Source organism: Grammomys surdaster, unplaced genomic scaffold (assembly GCF_004785775.1).
Source record: "Grammomys surdaster isolate TR1022 unplaced genomic scaffold, NIH_TR_1.0 223, whole genome shotgun sequence".
Taxonomy (NCBI): domain Eukaryota; kingdom Metazoa; phylum Chordata; class Mammalia; order Rodentia; family Muridae; genus Grammomys; species Grammomys surdaster.
In genome coordinates, this window is record NW_021604668.1 from 1,716,607 (window position 1) to 1,734,181 (window position 17,575).

At 41.4% G+C, this 17,575-nt stretch overlaps 1 protein-coding gene across 1 annotated transcript in view; it reads left to right on the forward strand.

Annotated features, from left to right (window-relative positions):
• The window catches only part of Dnah11 (dynein axonemal heavy chain 11), a 291,537-nt gene that overhangs the window by 65,236 nt on the left and 208,726 nt on the right, over positions 1–17,575 (forward strand). Inside the window, exons 21-28 of the mRNA XM_028773185.1 lie at positions 3,785–3,943; positions 5,075–5,158; positions 6,796–6,954; positions 7,905–8,027; positions 8,823–8,945; positions 10,816–11,040; positions 11,461–11,552; positions 12,759–12,885. Of these exons, the coding sequence (XP_028629018.1) occupies positions 3,785–3,943; positions 5,075–5,158; positions 6,796–6,954; positions 7,905–8,027; positions 8,823–8,945; positions 10,816–11,040; positions 11,461–11,552; positions 12,759–12,885 (1,092 nt within the window). The remainder of the gene's footprint in view (positions 1–3,784; positions 3,944–5,074; positions 5,159–6,795; positions 6,955–7,904; positions 8,028–8,822; positions 8,946–10,815; positions 11,041–11,460; positions 11,553–12,758; positions 12,886–17,575) is intronic.

Consider the following 17,575-nt stretch of genomic DNA (forward strand, 5'->3'; position numbering starts at 1 on the left):
TTCACCCCACAAGTGTAAGCCACTGACCTTCCAGGATCAAGGCAGGTGATAGACTATGATAGAGTCAGCCCTTCCTTCCTTCCTTCCTTCCTCCCTCCCTCCCTCCCTCCCTCCTTCCTTCCTTCTTCCCTCCCTCCCTCCCTCCTCCCTCCCTCCCTCCCTCCCTTCCTCCCTCCTATCCTTCCTCCTATCTTCCCTCCCTCCCACTCTTTCTCTCTGCAGTGAGATTCCGTAGTAAATTGTTGGAGTTTGTTCAGAGCTAATGATGAGGTGTACAAAATAGGGGAATTATTCAAGATAAAAGGCTGCTGGCTTTTGGAGAACATGCAGACTGTGAAGAGTCCTCTTTCCTAAAAGATGTTGGATGCATCACAGATGTACAGTTGTATATTTTGGTGCTGTGCTCAGAAGAAGGTGAGAGAAATCTCTATCAGCAGGGTAGGGTATTTGAAAGGAAATTGAAAGTGGAGGCAGATGCCAAAGCTATGGGACTCATGAACATACTGAAACCTACAGCTTTGAGAGGGATACTTTTGCCACAAGTAGATGCCTTTATCAGAATGTATGATCACAAGCTCACCGAGGTAGGTCTAGGAAAGTACATGCCTATACGGGGAGCCTCTGAGGTTCCTGTTGACCTTTGCTAAACCTCAGAGTAAGATGAAGAAAGAGGAAAGGGGTCCTCTGGGAATCTATAATATGAGCCTATTGTCAGAAGCACCAGAGGTTCTCTTTATTCTGCCCAGGGATTAATGAATTTCCAAGGTCAGAAAAAAAAGTGGCCATAAGTAGCTCTTTTTAGAACCCAGTAGAAGAGGATTCAAATCTCTGGAAAACATGGTCCCAATCTTAATCTAGTGTCCTCATGGGACCAACAAGCAAAGCTAGTCAGATATCAGTGAGCAGTCACACAGTGCGTAACCATCATACCTGGGAGTCAGCAGGAGCCCCAGATGCAGAGCCATGTAAAGATCTTCGGATACTAGAAAAAAAAATGAGCATGCTGAAAAGAGAAATGAGCAGCATTCAGTTTTGAATCTATCAAAAAATGTTCAGTTGAATTTGGAAAAGTACCAGTTACTTATGGAAATGAACGTTAGAGTTGCCTCAGACATACAACTCAGTAGATAGGAAAATGAGCTAGTTACGTTTGGAAAAAAAAAAAAAAAAGAGGTAAAGTGCGTGTTACGTTGGGATAAATGACTTGGGATACAGCAAATAGAGGTAAGGAGATGGGGAATAGAGAGGAAATACAGGGGAAGAAATTCTAATGTACTTAACTCCCATGTCTTAGAAAACAGAATAAACAAAATGATAGATAGATAGATAGATAGATAGATAGATAGATAGATAGATAGAGGCTTCTCAAAAAGCTGGATTGAGCATGAATCCATTGAACATGAAGAAGCTGAGTGAATTCCAGTCGGGATAAGTGAAAGTCTATCTAGCTTCAGCAAAGTGAACTAAAGAATACCAAAGGTGACCAGATAAAACAAGACAGAATTAGTAGTGTCAAGAAGGCAAGAACATCCCTCAGCAATAACAGAAACTAGGGGCCTCTGGTGATACCTTCTAAATCCTGAGTAGGAATAAAATCCAGGCATGCTGGATTGTGTAACACTGGGATGAACACAGTGCCCACAGAGCCTCTGCCTCCAGAAAAGGGGACAGCAAAATGAAATGTCACTTCACCACAGAGCCATGTGCCACCAGACCTTGAGAGGAGTGACCACAGTGACAACTGCAGCGCCAGTGGTTTGAGAATAGGTATAGAAAGAAACCAGAACTTGTGGTCACAAGGCACATTAACATAGAACTTGAAAGCTTCAGCACAAAATGCATAGTTTTTTCATAAAGATTTTTTTCCCCAAAATAGTAAGTCTATATAGTGTGTTTCTCATCGTTGTTATAAAGTATCTGGCAGGATTAATTTAAGGAGGAGTTTGTTTTGGCTCACAGTCTGATGGTCCATAGTGGCTGTCACAGTGGCAGGAGTATGAAGCAGCCCATGGAATGATGCCATCCACATTTAGGGTAGGTCTTTTTACCTCAGACCAATCTAGCAACTCAAGCCCAGAGGGTTTGTCTTCTACGTGATTATGGATCTTATCAAGTTGACAATGCATCACGGTGACAAAAGTATTAGTCAGCAGGAAGAGAAATTAAAAAAAAACAAGTAGTGATTAGAAAAATAAGTAGCTATTTGTGGCTCATTCACGTTGTGTTAGGTATTAAAGATAGCCTAGAGGGTTTTTAAGTTCATGGGAAGATGCACAGGTCAGGTCTTAGGGTTTTCCTGCTGTGAACAGACACCATGACCAGGGCAAGTCTTATAAAGGACAACATTTAATAGGGTCTGACTTACAGGTTCAGAGGTTCAGTCCATTATCATCAAGGTGGGAGCATGGCAGCATCTAGCCAGGCAAGGTGCAAAAGGAGCTGAGAGTTCTACATCTTCATCTGAAGGCTGCTAGCAGGATACTGACTTCCAGGCAGCTAGGATGGGGGAATAAAAATAAGAGGGAGAAGGGAAGGTGGAATAAAAAGGGTTAAAATTGATGGAACATAAAAAGATCAATCCTTGATTTTTAATGTTAAAAAGCAGAAGGAAGAAAACTAAAGAAATTCTGTTGTTGGACCTTGGGAAGAGGACAGAGGGAAATGTGAAACAGAAAGGAAAATCAGTTCTGCTTTGCAAAGTTAGCCACTTTGTGTCAAGTTGCAACCTGAGCACAAAAGAGGCTGCATATGGAGTGAGCATTGCAGACACAGCAGCAGGAAGGGCAAAGAGTCTATGGGTGGCTGTGCTTCCTTTCACCCCTTCTGTGTCCCTCAGACTTCACGCTGTGAACACACTGCCCTGTTAATAGAAAGTAATACTAAGAGTTGTTCATCAAAAATGGGGAAAGCAAACTAGTTTCCACTAGATCCAAACATTAATTTTTCTATGCGACAGGATAGTAAGTGAACCTTGGCAAAGGTGATTATTAGGTGAAATTTGAACACAGGTGTGTGTGTGAATAAATTTACTCTGGATGTTCTTGGGCATATGCATTCTTGTGTGTGTGTGTGTGTGTGTGTGTGTGTGTGTGTACATTCTTGAGTGTGCCTATACTATTGATCATTCACAGGATCATTTGAAGTCATTTGAAGTTAGAAAGGTTTCCTTGCCTCCCTCCCTCCCTCCCTCCCTCCCTCCCTCCCTCCCTCCCTCCCTCCTTCCTTCCTTCCTTCCTTCCTTCCTTCCTTCCTTCCTTCCTTCCCAGTGTCTTACTCTGTGGTCCAGGCTGGCTTTGAACTCTCAATGATCCACCTGCTTCAGCCTCCTGCATGATCATAAGCAAGATGCAGTACTCACAGATAGAAGATTTTTCTTTCATCTTTCCCTTTTTCTTGTTTCTTCATTTCTTTCATTCATTCTTGTTTTTGCTTTCTTTTGCTTGTTGTTTTGTTAAACTAAGAAATCAAAGAGAAGAGGAAATTGGAATGAGGGGAGGACTTGCATGAGGAGGTACTGGGAGGAGAGGAAGGGCTGATATTGGTTTGTAAAGTAAATAAACAATTAAAAAACAAAAAGCTAATTCCTGACATGGAACTCCACTTGTCCTTGAACAAAATCCCCCCCCCCTGCACAATGAAACTAAGAAGTCAAAAGTCTTCTACAGCTTACCAATAACTATACTGCAGTTTTTATTTAAAATTTCCTTTGAGACTCACAGTTTGAATATTGCAGTAGCAGAACCAGGGATGGTGGCTTCAGTGTGCAGGTGTGCTTTCTATTCAGGCAAATCAGGAGCTCGAGGCTCTGGAGGAAGAGATGGGGCAGATGCAAAACTGTGCACGTCTCTTTGAGGTGGCTCTTCCGGAGTACAAACAAATGAAGCAGTGCCGCCACGAAATCCGGCTGCTCAAAGGACTCTGGGATGTCATCATTTACGTTAGGGTAAGATGGTTTTCTCGGCAGCATGGTCCTCCTTAGTAAGAGTTGAGTAAACATGCAACTTTATTTTTTTTCTAATTTTTTTTTAAAGATTGATTTATTTTATATATGTGACTACATTGTTGCTGTCTTCAAACACATCAGAAGAGGGCATCAGATCCCATTACAGATGGTTGTGCGCCACCATGTGGTTGCTGGGAATTGAACTCAGGACCTCTGGAGAGCAAGCAGTCAGTGCTCTTAACCGCTGAACTGTCTCTCCAGCAACATATAACTTTATTGATTCTATCAGTCCGTTTGGGCTTCATAATGTCTTAATGTATACACAGATTGGATTTCACTCCTGACTCCTATACCCAGAATTAAGGTTCATAGATCTCTGTTAATGAACTATTCTGTTTCTATCTTTATTTACTTCAGAGCAAAACCTTATATAATGAGCTGGCTAGCTCAGACCCTTTGGCGGCATTATATAAAATATGAATTTAAAATTAACATATAAATCTGTGTTAACTATACAGTTGGCTGTGTATACAAACTCACACAGACACCCCATTTGTGTTTTCTATATTGGTATATAAACTAACAGTTACTGAAAATATTTAATTGGCTTGTAGTTAATACTGAAAGGTTATATATAAAAAGTTTGAAAAATATATATCCTGAATAAATTCCTTAAGTCAGTTGAAAGCCATGTAGAAATATGCTAACAAGATGTGCAATATAAATAAATATATAAAATATAACCAAAACTGGTTAATGAGATTTTTGTAATAATCAAGACTTTTGGCGGCAGCCTATTTTATATTGCATGTAGAATTTAGAAGCCTATTACTTAGTAATATGCTTATCAATTTATTCAAACTATACAAGATGAAATGATGGTGACTATGTGGAATTTATTACTGCTACTAGAAATTAATGTATCATGGTGTTTTAGCCTTAAGCCTGACAAGTTTTGACAATTCTTTTGTTTTAGTGATGAGGAAGTTTTGACAAGTGTAGTTAACATTTTTAAAAAAATTGTCTTTCCACTGGCCAAGAGAGTCTCTGCATGCCACCGGTTTGTATATTTTGCTGTGTAGGCCCATTTTCACCAAACGTTGACACTTTTATCTCCTTGTGCATTTTCAGAGAAGCATTGATAATTGGACTGAAACCCAGTGGAGACAGATTAACGTGGAACAGATGGACTCGGAGCTCAGAAGGTTTGCCAAGGCAAGTTGCATAACTGCCGGGCAGAGCCATTTATCTTTCTCAGAGCTCTCCTTCCGTCTTCCCCTGCTTAGTATCTGGTGTATCGGGCTCTATTTCCTTATTTACTTCAAACGGAATGAGACAAGATAGTATTTTCCCCCCACTTTCAGCCAGTTGTACATCTCCTCAAGCCTGCCCTTCTGTGAATGGGTTGATAAAAGCATATTAGTGCATGCTTTTAAGGGCTAGTGGGTGTATGAGGACAGCCCTGACCACCAGCTTGCTACACTCATCTAGAGTGGAGAGAGAGACTGTGGGCATCAGGCCTAGGGCTGTGGCTTAGGAGCTGAGCCTCTTTTTCTTTCTTAGCAACCGTGGGTATTTTGTACCTGAAAAGGCACCCGTTGGCTTGGCCGTTGGGTTCACATAAGGATTTTCATGGACTATTATGTTGCTGGTGATTACTCCAGCATCCCCAGAGGGTTCTACATACACACAGCTTTGCTTATGTGAACTTACTGCTTTGACTAGTCCTCATAGCTAGCTGCATGTGCCATGAAGAGAGTGGAAATTCTTAGAGAAGGTCAAAGACCACAATAGTAAAGGGAAGTTAAAAATGTCAGGCAGGGTTGGGCTGGCAGATTCACCAGCTTCAGAGGCTCCTGAGCGAAGCCTGGGCAATGTAAAGAAAGGAAGAAGCAGGTGGTCTCTCTGTTTCCTTCCTTCTTCGCAATGTCCTTGCCCCAGGTTGAGCTCTGTGCCCAGCTTATTCTCCTTTATTGTCCCAGTCTCAAACCCCTTAATCCCAGTGACAACCCTACTTCAACTGCAGGTCTTTGCTTTTAAAGTAATCGGCACAATCTTTTAACCCAGTTTTATGAGTTTTTATCATTGTTCCTTGGGCCAGGATGAAAGCTGAGTGGAGACTCTATTTAAAACACCGTTAGAACATACAATAGTTAAGTTCTGTGAAAAAGATACAAATAACCAGCATTTCAAGGGTCCATCCAGATGAACTAGATATTCCCGGGCATTATCATTAATCTGATTTTACTTGCATTCCTAGAGGAAGCAAGGTTTTGTGTGCGCCTGTACCTTTCTGAACTTGATTTTCCATGAGATATCGAGTTAGCTCTCCTGTTTAAGAAACTCTGGAACCTAGGTATCTTGTTCATAATAGATTCCCAATTTGAAGTGAGTGGATTCCTTTGCATTTCTCTAAGTCAGTAGTTCTCAGCCTTCCTAACGCTGGAACCTTTTAATATAGTTCCTCATGTTGTGTTGACCTCCAACTACAAAATTATTTTCATAATAGCTGTCATGAATTATAATGTAGATATCCGTGTTTTCTGGTGGTCTTAAGTGACCCTTGTGAAAGAGTCATTCAGTCCCAAAGAGGTTGTAACCCACAGGTTGAGAACCATAGATCTAGAGGATCCAATGTTCTCTCTTTCTTGTATTTTTTAATTGCTTAAAGACAAAAGTAGGGTTTTTTTATTGTTTATTGTATATATCCTAGGCTGGCCTTTTTTTCTAGCTTCACTGTCTTTCCTAATCCATGGATGGAGAAAGGTCTATGTATTCTCCCAAAGGAGATAAATTATATGTGTAATATTGTTATGTATAGGAATTTGGGCCTTTCCCTTATGTTTCCTTAGGAGATTTGGTCACTGGACAAGGCTGTTCGTGTCTGGGATGCTTATTTAGGTCTGGAGGGCACTGTGAAGGACATGACAACCTCCCTGAGAGCCATTGCAGAGTTGCAGAACCCTGCCCTCAGGGACAGGCATTGGCAGCAGCTGATGAAGGCCATTGGGGTGCGTATTGGAGTTACTTTCATGGGGTAGTAACTACTTAAGGTGTCACTCCTAGCTTGCCTCATCTGAGGTACAGTGTTACATGTCGGGAAGCCTCTGATCATATTCACGAGGTCAGGTTCCTTGAGGACCAATGAATGACTGGCACCCAAGAAGCCTGCTGCTCATCTCAAGGACCAATGAATGACTGGCACCTAAGGAATTCACTCCCTCATACCCTTTAAGTCCTACTGGTTGTGTGACCTCAAGAAAATCTCTTCTAAAGTTTGGGTTTATTTTTACTTTTAACATGGGATGGATTCTGCCTGTTTTCAGAGAGGACAACAGCCTTCCAAAAGCCGTGTGCTGTCCTCACAGGACTGCAATCAAGATGGCTTTTCTGCAGCCACCTAACTGGGTCCTTTATCATCTGTAAAGTACATGAGGTGACTTCAAGATGTAGGAAGAACCGAGTGCTTGCTAACCAAATCCTGGGTGAAGGGATGTGGGGAAAAGGGTAGAGATGAATGTAAGTTCTTTCATACGGTGAACCCTAATAACGTCACAAGTAAGGGCAATTTTTGCCAAGCCACTAGGATTAAATTAGTGGTGAAACTAGGTCATATCACGAGCAATTGGAAATTATGTTCTGTGAGCTGGGCACTTCAGGAAGAAAAGACAAATGGGCTGCTGCCTGGTTCCTAGAGTTTCAAGCAGATTATAATAAATGAAGAGTGGGAGTCTTCTTTAAAATGTATAGGCAAAGGCAATCGGAAATGGGTTGAAAATGGAAGGGTATGAAGCAGAAGACAGCCCTGTGTTTGATTGTGACGGAGACTTGGCCCCGAGATGCTGCAGATGTAACTGCACATGAAGGCTCAGGAGCCATGTGCTGAGAGGAAATGACTGTATTACCACATCTTTCAGGATCCATCATTAAATAAAGTCTGCCTCTCTTTCTTCTTAATCAGGTCAGATTCTCAATAAATGACAGCACAACACTGGCAGACTTGCTAGCAGTGCAGCTGCACCGGGTAGAAGATGACGTGAGAGACATTGTGGATAAGGCTGTGAAGGAGCTGGGCACAGAGAAGGTACTGTCCTCGGGTATTGGTCTCGGACATGGTGCTGGGCTTGTTCTTCCGCATGGAAGACATTTGGAAGAGTTCACTGGCCTGGGAGTGTGGAAGCATATATTCAAGTTTTTCCTCTGCCACTGGGTTCCCTGAGCAGGATACAGGGATTACTCAGAGGCATAAGACATGTTGCCACAGAAGGGTCAGTTGATGAAGGGAATGGGGGCCAACTGTGTATCTCTTCCTTTGCAGCAAGCACCACTAGTAAGTGCTGAGTTAACATAGTTGGCCTTTCATAACAGTAAGTAGTTATTATTTCTGGTGTATAGAAGGGGTCACTGATACATAGGAAGGTAATTAACTTACCTAGGTTTGTTTAGAGTTCTGAGATTCACCTTCAGACCCTACCTACCTTCACCTATCTCATACTGACTAATATATGAGTAATTGCCCTTGGTGTGACCTTTTTAACCTTCTCGTACTTGCAGTCCTTCAGGCAGTAGGTTGTAAAACTAAGATCCAATAGAATAGTATTTGTGTGAAGTTTGGTCCTTTGCAGTGAGGGCATTTACAGTCCAATCTTGTCACCATGAATCATCTAGAGAAAGAAAGTGAGGAGGCCAGTCATATTTAAAAAAATTATTGATGTTAATTTTAATCACTTATAAATGGCAATTTTTAATTTATAAATATAATTTATTTATAGATATTGACATTAATATTGAACTCTTGGGAAGTCTAGGTTGTGGATGAGATACTGGCCCTAAATTTGATGTGGACATACTTTAATTAATGGATCCTTCTAATTACTAGGTTATCACTGAAGTCAGCCACACCTGGGAAGCCCTGGAATTTTCTTATGAGGCTCACCATAGAACAGGCACCCCACTGCTGAAGTCTGATGAGCAGCTTTTTGAGACTCTAGAGCACAACCAGGTAAAGTGGGTTTTTAAAATAGATTTTAATTAACAATTTTAGACATTGATTTTTTCAAAATTACACACACAAAGTCCTATTCATTTGTTTATGGAGCACCTAGTCGTGCCAAGCTCCAGGTGGGAATTGTTTGGCATTCAAAGTATGAACAGCTGCTCTCAGGGGACTTGCAGTTCAGAAAGCAGATGACACAAAGGAGTCCTTCAGGATACTAAGGAGAGATAGACAGACTCCCAGAAGACTAAAGAAAGACAGTCAAACTCCTAAGAGACTTAAGAATAGACAGACTGATTCCTAAGAGACTAAGGAGAGACAGACAGACTCCTAGGAGATTAAGAATAGATTGACTCCTAGAAGGCTAAGAAGAGACACTCCCACAAGACTAAGGAAAGACAGACTCCTCAAAGGCCAGTGAGAGGCAGAGGTCTTCCCGTTGCAGTATTAGAGTGTTGGGCTCCTGGGAAGGTGATGACTTTTAGGTTGGCCTTAAAGGATAGACTGGCCAAAAAAGGACCACCAGGAAAGGATAGCTATGTAGTGGGGCCAATGATGTTAGTGATTTCTGGGACATCAGAAAGCAGCCACCTCTCAAGGGCCAATTGTTTTGGATTCCTTAGAATATACTTTTATCCCCATGGGAATAAGGAACAGTAAGCCTGGAGACACAGATGTGAGCACAGCATATTCGACTTGAGTTGTAAAGCTAAAGAGAGGGGCATCTCTTGAGACCTTTGTGAGAAGAAATGGAGATGAGAATGTCTGAGAAGGAAATGACTATCACTGTGATGAGCCGTAAACCTAAATCCCAGAGTACCAAGATTCTGGGATGATTTGGTGTGAGCATCATTTCCATCAAGGCAAAAGTCAGCCAGAGCCCAGCACAAAGGCTCAGTGTAGCATGAGGGTTGGGAGGCTGTTGTCAGTATCCAGTGAGCTGGACGGAGAGAAAAAGGAGACATGGCCCAGCGCCTTGAGGGACGCTGCATTTGGTTAACAACAGAATAGATTCGGAAGAGTAAGGGACTGTGAACAGGGAAATAAGGGACCTGGATATTGCATAGAAACCAAGGATGGGGCATGTATTAAACTCTTAGAGTGAAGTAGAACCACTGGTCGCTACACAGTGAAGGCGGGAGATTTCAATGTGAACATGTTGAGAAGTGACTGTTACATTGTTGCCTGCAAAGGCAAGTCTTAGCAACAAGATGGCTACAGAGCATAGCTGTTGGCTAAGAGGGAAGAGGAAGCCTACACACACACACACACACACACACACACACACACACACACACTCTTACACACTCACACCTTTGGAATGGTGAACAGGCAGGACCTAGGGGCTGAGTGAGGAAAGAATAATTTTTAAATCTACCCCAGTACATATTAGGTGGTGGTTATCTTTATTTTTTTCAAGATAGACTTCCTCACGAGGACTTGGGACTAGCTGGCTAGGCTAGCCAGCTAGCCATTGAGCCCTTGGGATCTGCATGTCTGCCTATTCCCATGCTAGGATATTACAAGTGTGTGCCACCACATGTAGTTTTCTTTACATGGGAGCTTGTAGGGATGAAAACTCAGGTCCTTATGATTTCAAAACCAAGTACTTTATGGCTGAGCCATCTTCCCAGCCCCTAATATAGAGTTTTGCCTACACAGAAAGGCATGCTCTTATCATAGAAAACATGTTAAATACACCTCATTTTTTTTTTTTTTGGTTGGATACGTCATTCTTTGGCTCATTTTATAAAAGTCCTATAGAGCTTGTCTGGGTTCCACACAAGGTACAAGAATACAGAAGCAAGCAGGGTTGACTTCCTCACGACCCTGAGTCCCCCAGGCATCCGCTGACAAGTGCCTGGCTACCTTTTAGGTTCAGTTGCAGACTCTTCTTCAGAGCAAGTACGTGGAATACTTCATGGAACAAGTCCTAAGCTGGCAAAACAAGCTAAATGTAGCGGACGCAGTCATCTTTACTTGGATGCAAGTCCAGCGAACCTGGTCTCACTTGGAAAGCATCTTTGTTTGTTCAGAAGATCTTCGAATCCAGCTTGTGGCAGATGCAGAAAGATTTGATGAAGTAGATGCTGAATTTAAGGTTTGTCAGAGACAGGCCCACCCTGTTCTAGTAAAGTTCTCACAACACTCAAATCCATGTAAAACACAACAGTTAGAAGAAATCTATACTTCATTAGATTTACAAAATGTAATTTGTGCATTTCAGTACGTAGGAGTCAGAAAACTGAAGTTTTATGTTTTTTAACAAATCTTGCCATCTCTATATTAACTGTTCAAGGCTATCACTGTAGCATGACAGATGCTATGAAGGCAAACAGGTATGATTGTTCAGCATAGTTACACTAACAAACACTGTTTTTATACTGAAACAAACATGGTATCAGGCATCCCTAGAGTCTCCTGAACACCATTTACTCAGCCGTTACACTCTCAAATTTTAATCCCCTCTATGGAAGGAAAATGGATGAATTTCTAATGCTTATGCTATACTTTTATATAGGAGTTAATGTTCAAGACAGCCAAAATAAAAAACGTCTTAGAAGCAACATGCAGACCTCACCTCTATGAGAAACTTAAAGATTTTCAGCACAGGTAAGGAAGGAGGAGCAGAGGGATCAGTTGATGCATGTTTCTTTCACATTCTAATGATGATTAACCACATATATTAGAAGTCGCTCTGTGATCTCTAGTTGCCTTGTGTGTATTAGGTCAGGTTCCTGATAATAGATAAATTCTTTCATCATATTGTTCTGCATATGCTGATTGAATACGTACTGTGTGCCAAAATCCAGGACAACTCTCACTCACTCATAGTCCTTTAGTCAGTGTGTGCATGTGTATACACACACACGTATACACACACACACACACACACATATGTGTGTGTGTGTATATATATGTATATGTGTGTTTGTATGTGTATATATGTGTTTATATGTGTGTATATGTATATATGTATATATGATTTATGATCTATGATATATGGTTTATGATATATGATATATAACATGCATCTGTATATGTGTATATATTATATATAATAAAGTATATTCCCATTCATTTCTCCTCCTTTGTTACTTTTTAGTAGTTTGGAGTCCAAAATATCATCAAACTCATAGGAATCCTCCTGCCTCAGCCTTCTAAGTGCTGCATTATAGATGTGAGCTACCTGCCTGCTTTATACTTTCTCTCAACTATATATTACTCTTAGGAACATCTCAATGCTTTCAAAGTCCTTTTCCTAAGGGCCATCTGTAAAGTCACAGTAACGCATAATCCACAACAACATCCACAAGAACATTCGGGCATTTGCTTTAAAATGAGCTAAACAACCGCTCTGACAAGATGCTTCCTGATAGGATGCATTTGTTAGTACTTAGTCAATAGCTAGGATTTTGGATAACAATGTGGTAGCAATTCTGAATCTCATGATTCCCCTGAATGACAGAGAAGGCCAACGTCACTTGTGTTTTACAGATTTCCATTGGGGAAAGGGCTTTGCACCAGTTGTAGCTTACTACGGTAATTTGTGCTTTGGTTGAACAATGTCAAATGTAGTCTTCGTCAAGAGAAGCAATGAGTATCATAAACCCAAGGCTGGTATACAATGGTGTGTGAGTGTGTATGAGTTCCCCAGCCCTGCGATGCTTCTGCCTGGTCGTGTCCTGTTTATAAGCAGAATGTTGAAGGTGGAAGAGAGTAGCTGTGAAATAGTGCGCTTCCTGGTTCAATGGAATAACAGTAGGTGTCAGTGTCAGAAGCACAGGACATGCTTAAGGAGGGTTTTTGTTCACACAGGCTCTCTCTTTGTGAAAAAGCCCTGGCTGAGTACCTGGAAACCAAGCGGGTCACGTTCCCTCGCTTCTACTTCATCTCCTCTGCAGACTTGCTGGACATTCTCTCCAAGGGAGCACAGCCGAAGCAGGTAATGGTTTTGGAAGTCCTTTGCTCTGCTGATTAGTGTCCCAGTTTCTCCATCATTATCAGATGCCATCTGTCACATTACGTGTGCCAGGAACTAGAAAATCTGCATTTAAATTTCTTAATGTAGCAACAGAGGGAAAAACAAGAAACTAAGCTGGGGAGAGTAGCAGGAGCAACTGGCCTGGCGCTAAGCAAAAGGTAGCAACCTGGGACAGGGAACAGGCCTGTTCTTTGACCTTCTAGATTCTCCTGTTCATGCAGAAAAGTGATGGACCACCCATTCCCAGATTTGTGTATCAACAGTGAGAGCAAAGGAACGCTTATATTGTCTCATGTAATCTGAGATCTCAGAGCAGAGACAAACTGTACCAGTTCTGAAAATGTCCTCCTGGGAACATTTAAAGGATGTCACTGTCCCTCAGACTCATTGTCTCTACTGATCTACTAAGGTTATAAAAGTGTTGGTGGCTACCCCTAGGCCACGGTGTTAGTCTCTAGACTGAAGTTTATGCTTTATCATTGTGAAGTTTATATACCTCAGAAAAGCAAAAGATCTTTCTCTAGATACTTTCATGTGGTCTTTGAGAAACCTTTATCTGTTAACAATGCAGTTTACCGATACAATGTGCATTTTGCTGCTGGCTAGATACAGTAGTTGTAGTGATTACTTTTCTTTGGTTATAATTTAACTTTGAGGATTGAACTGAATAACTATTCTTGTTGTTCCACACAAGTAAGATATTTCTACAAATATTAGAGTTGTTAGTCAACACAGACAGCGTTTTCTGGGTCACATGAAGACCGTTTGGTCTTGATGCTTGCTCCCGGTTGGCTCTGTGAAGAAAATCACAGTTTTCCAATTGGTTGGGTTACATCCATGCTTTGCATATTTATACAGCATGCAATTAGATTCTTTAAAAAAAATCTAATTTCAAACATAATCATCATCACCACACTTACACTTCAGTAATCCTCACAGATGTCCTCATGACCAGTGGGTGGAGTTTTAGGAGGAGAGCTGTTCTATTAACCTCTTGAGTCCCAAAGACATTTCAAGTTCAAATGCTTATGATACAAGTTCAAATTCCTGCATGGAAAACAAATAAACTTAAGTCCATAGCAGGACAATGCTGTCTTCCTTTTAAGCACAGTCCCTCAAGCACAGTAAACAAGTGTACCCACAGTGTTAATTCCGTGGAACAATAAGCACAAGATACTAATATTTTTTCTGTAATTTTTAACCACAAATGTACCCTGCTAAATACCTTTATAGTAGTAGCAGACCATGTCGTAACACTTTGGGCAGGTATCATGAGTCCTTGGTCTATTTTTCTCATTAAAAATTAATAAGTGTACTGAAAACAACCGGTCAAGATTAAGCTGGCAGCCTCAGGTCATCTTAGTGCAAAGGTCAGACTTTCAAGCAGTACTTGAGTGAACCAGTGATTGTCTGTTCCCTTCTGGCTGCTTATGATGAGGAAGAGTTTACAGGGATGATTTGTGGTGCAAAGGACTGAACCAGGGCCTCATACATGATAGGCACACGTTCTGAAGTTTCTCAGCTACCCCTGATTGTCAGGCAGTAGCTACTGTTTACCTTCATACTCAATACTAAGGATCCATATGCTGAGTGTTGTGAAATATGATCACAGATCCTCAGGGGGAACCAAGTGGACATCCTGGTGTAGATATTTTAGTTCTACCCCAACTTTCATAGCCTAGAAAAAAGACTTTTAAAAAGTTTATGTATATGTATGTGTGCCTGTGTGCATTTCTGTGCAGCACTGTGTGCAGGTGCCCATGGAGGTCAGAGGGCAGCAGATTTCCTAGAGCTGGAGTTGCAGGCAGTTGTGAGCCACCTAATGTGGGTGCTGGGAACTGAACTTGGGTCCTTTTCAAAAGCAGCAGTTGTTAGTAACTGCTGAGCCGTCTCTCCAGCTCAACTCCCATAGTTCTTGCCTTTGCCAGTGTAACTAACCATCTGGTTTCATCTTCTTCCTCCTTTAATTCTTCAGCAGATGTCCAAGCAAGGGATATGCTGGAGACTGACTCCTGCAGGTTTCCTTTGAGTTCCAACTCCCCTTGCTTATCCCTAGAGTAGAAATCAGGAATACATTGTTTCATTTCCCCCCACAAGCTCTGAAGGACTGCCTTTGCCTCCCACTCTGGGCTGTTTACCTACCCCTGAGAGGAAGCCCAGCCCCCATCCATGGAACCGTTCATGGATGAGCACATGGTATTGGATGAGAAGATGATAAGATATGTAGGACTGCACACTGAAGGGTCTTACCCCCTCTAACTCGTGTGTACTCCCCTCACTGTGTATATATACCCCATGCCTGTTTGCTGTCAGATGAAATTCTAGACTGTCAGTAGGGGAGAATCACTCAACATATTCTTTTAATTAATGTGTGTGTGTGTGTGTTGGGACCAGCCAACCCCAAAGTGCTAGGATTAAGAACATATACCACTACACCCAGCTTTTTTGCCTTTGTTCTGGAGATGAGACTGAGGTCTGTATGCTTGCAAGGCAAACACTGTACTGACTAAGATGTCTCCCTAGCTTTCTTTCTAATAATTAAAATAATGCTTAAAGGCTCACCCAAACCACACAGTGATTCTGCATACACGTCCTCAATACCATCTTACTTCACTTGCCAGTATTGTGTACCTCTTTAAATCCATCTGTAGTTGTCACGTGCCTCCATACCTCCGTATTGACGAAGCATCTTTTCTAGCTAGTGTTAATCTGCCCCACTGCTATAACCCACCCTCATTCATAGGATTATGATCATACTAAAAAAAAACAAAAATTCTAGACACATTTTTTTCTGGCACTAGAACTAGTATCATCCTTAATGAACTGCTGGAAAATGTAAAGTGTTAAGGATATTAACTTCACTGAAGCTGAGGGCTGGAGCACAGCACAGTGATGTCCAGCATAGTGATATCCCAGGATCCTGTTGACAAAAGCCCATGACAAGGTCTTCATTCCCTATTAATGAGAGGTCACATGACTGTAGAGAGGGTGTGGTTTATAGTTGTTCTAACCTATCAGCTTTGAGGTGCTTTGATTTCTAGTTGAGTCTGTAATTTTCTGGAGAAGTTGCGTGACTTCTAATTACATGACAAGTAATTTCATTGAAATTATTTAGAAATACTCTTATACTTTGAAAACTTTGTGCAATTCATTTTTACTGAGAGTATATATATATATATATAATATGTATTTTATATAATATGTATATTATATATATATAATGCATTGTTTTGCATGAATATAATATAGTGCTTTGATCAAATCTATTCCCTATTTCTATCCTCCAATTCCTCCCCTCCCCTCTACTTCTTTTCTCCCCCTACTCTGTCTCTCCTATGACTCTATTAGTCCAGTTAGTACTGTCTGTATGTACATGGATGTAGAACCACCTCCTGCTGCAGGGTAGTCTTTCAGGGGTGCATCCCTGAAGGAAACTTGCTCTCCCTTCCCAGCAGCCATCAGTAACTAGCAGCTTCTCAGCTAGGGGGAGATTCACAAGCCCCTTGCATGTCCATGCTGGCAGTTCAACTGCCTTGACCTTCTGCAGTTACAGCTATTGTGAGTTCATGTTTGCCCCATAATGTACAGCAAATAATGGTTCATGAAGATGTCCACTACTTCTTTCTCTTATAGCCTTACAAACCTCTTCTTCCAAAAATATCCCTAGCCTTGTGTAGAGGGCACGTGGAAATCTTTTTGTTATCTTACTTTAACTTTGAGTCTTTCCAGTTCATTTAACATGTTATCACACTGTTAATAACATTGTGTTATCAGAAAGCATTCACTAGCCTTGGGGGCACAAATAGCAACTCCAGAGGGACCTGTTTCACAGGGGATCAGTAAAATCCTTAGACTAATTTGTGTCATCCAGAGCCAGACCATAGTTCACTTCATTGTCTGAAAAGTTACCATGTATTCTGAATTCTTGGTCACTTAGCTATAAAGCTGTTTATGTCTTGTACATTTGAACAGTACAGCCTAGGTGTCTTCTCTTACCCCATTTGCAATATCAGAATCAGTTTCTGACCACTGGACAGAGTGTGTTCCTCTTTCCCTTTTATGCTGACATTCTTAAATGTGTTCCTGGTAGTGTGACCAAGATAACACGAGATGACAGCTTGTGAAGTAACAATGCAATTGGCCCATAAAAGGCACCCCTGTGTGCGGATAACTCATCTTGACATTTTGTGAATGGCTCAAATTCTTTACTCACCCCAACCCCCCACACTTAATTTAAGAATGTTGGTTGAAGAGAGTGGCTGAAGTTAATTGTGGAATTTGTTCAGCTTGAACTTTTCAAGCAGGGAGGTCTGATGTGGAAACTGTGAACTGAGGTTTCTGATTTAAGGCACTGGGGCAGACATGCCAGAGATTCAGTTTGGTGTATCCTGGATGTCTGCAGCCAGTATTGGTAGTCAATAAACTAGGTTTAGCTCAGGATTGGAAGATTTCTCTTCCTTTGAAATCCAGCCCAACCTCCAGCCCAACCTCCAGCCTCCAGTGTGTAGATTATCTGGAGGACAATGGACTGGACTTCCTTGTTTATTTCTACAGAAATTAAAACTTTATACATACTTGTAGCATTCATGGACCCTGTGTGTAGTGATGTGTGACAGATTCTTTATTAAAAATTATTTATTATTAAATATCA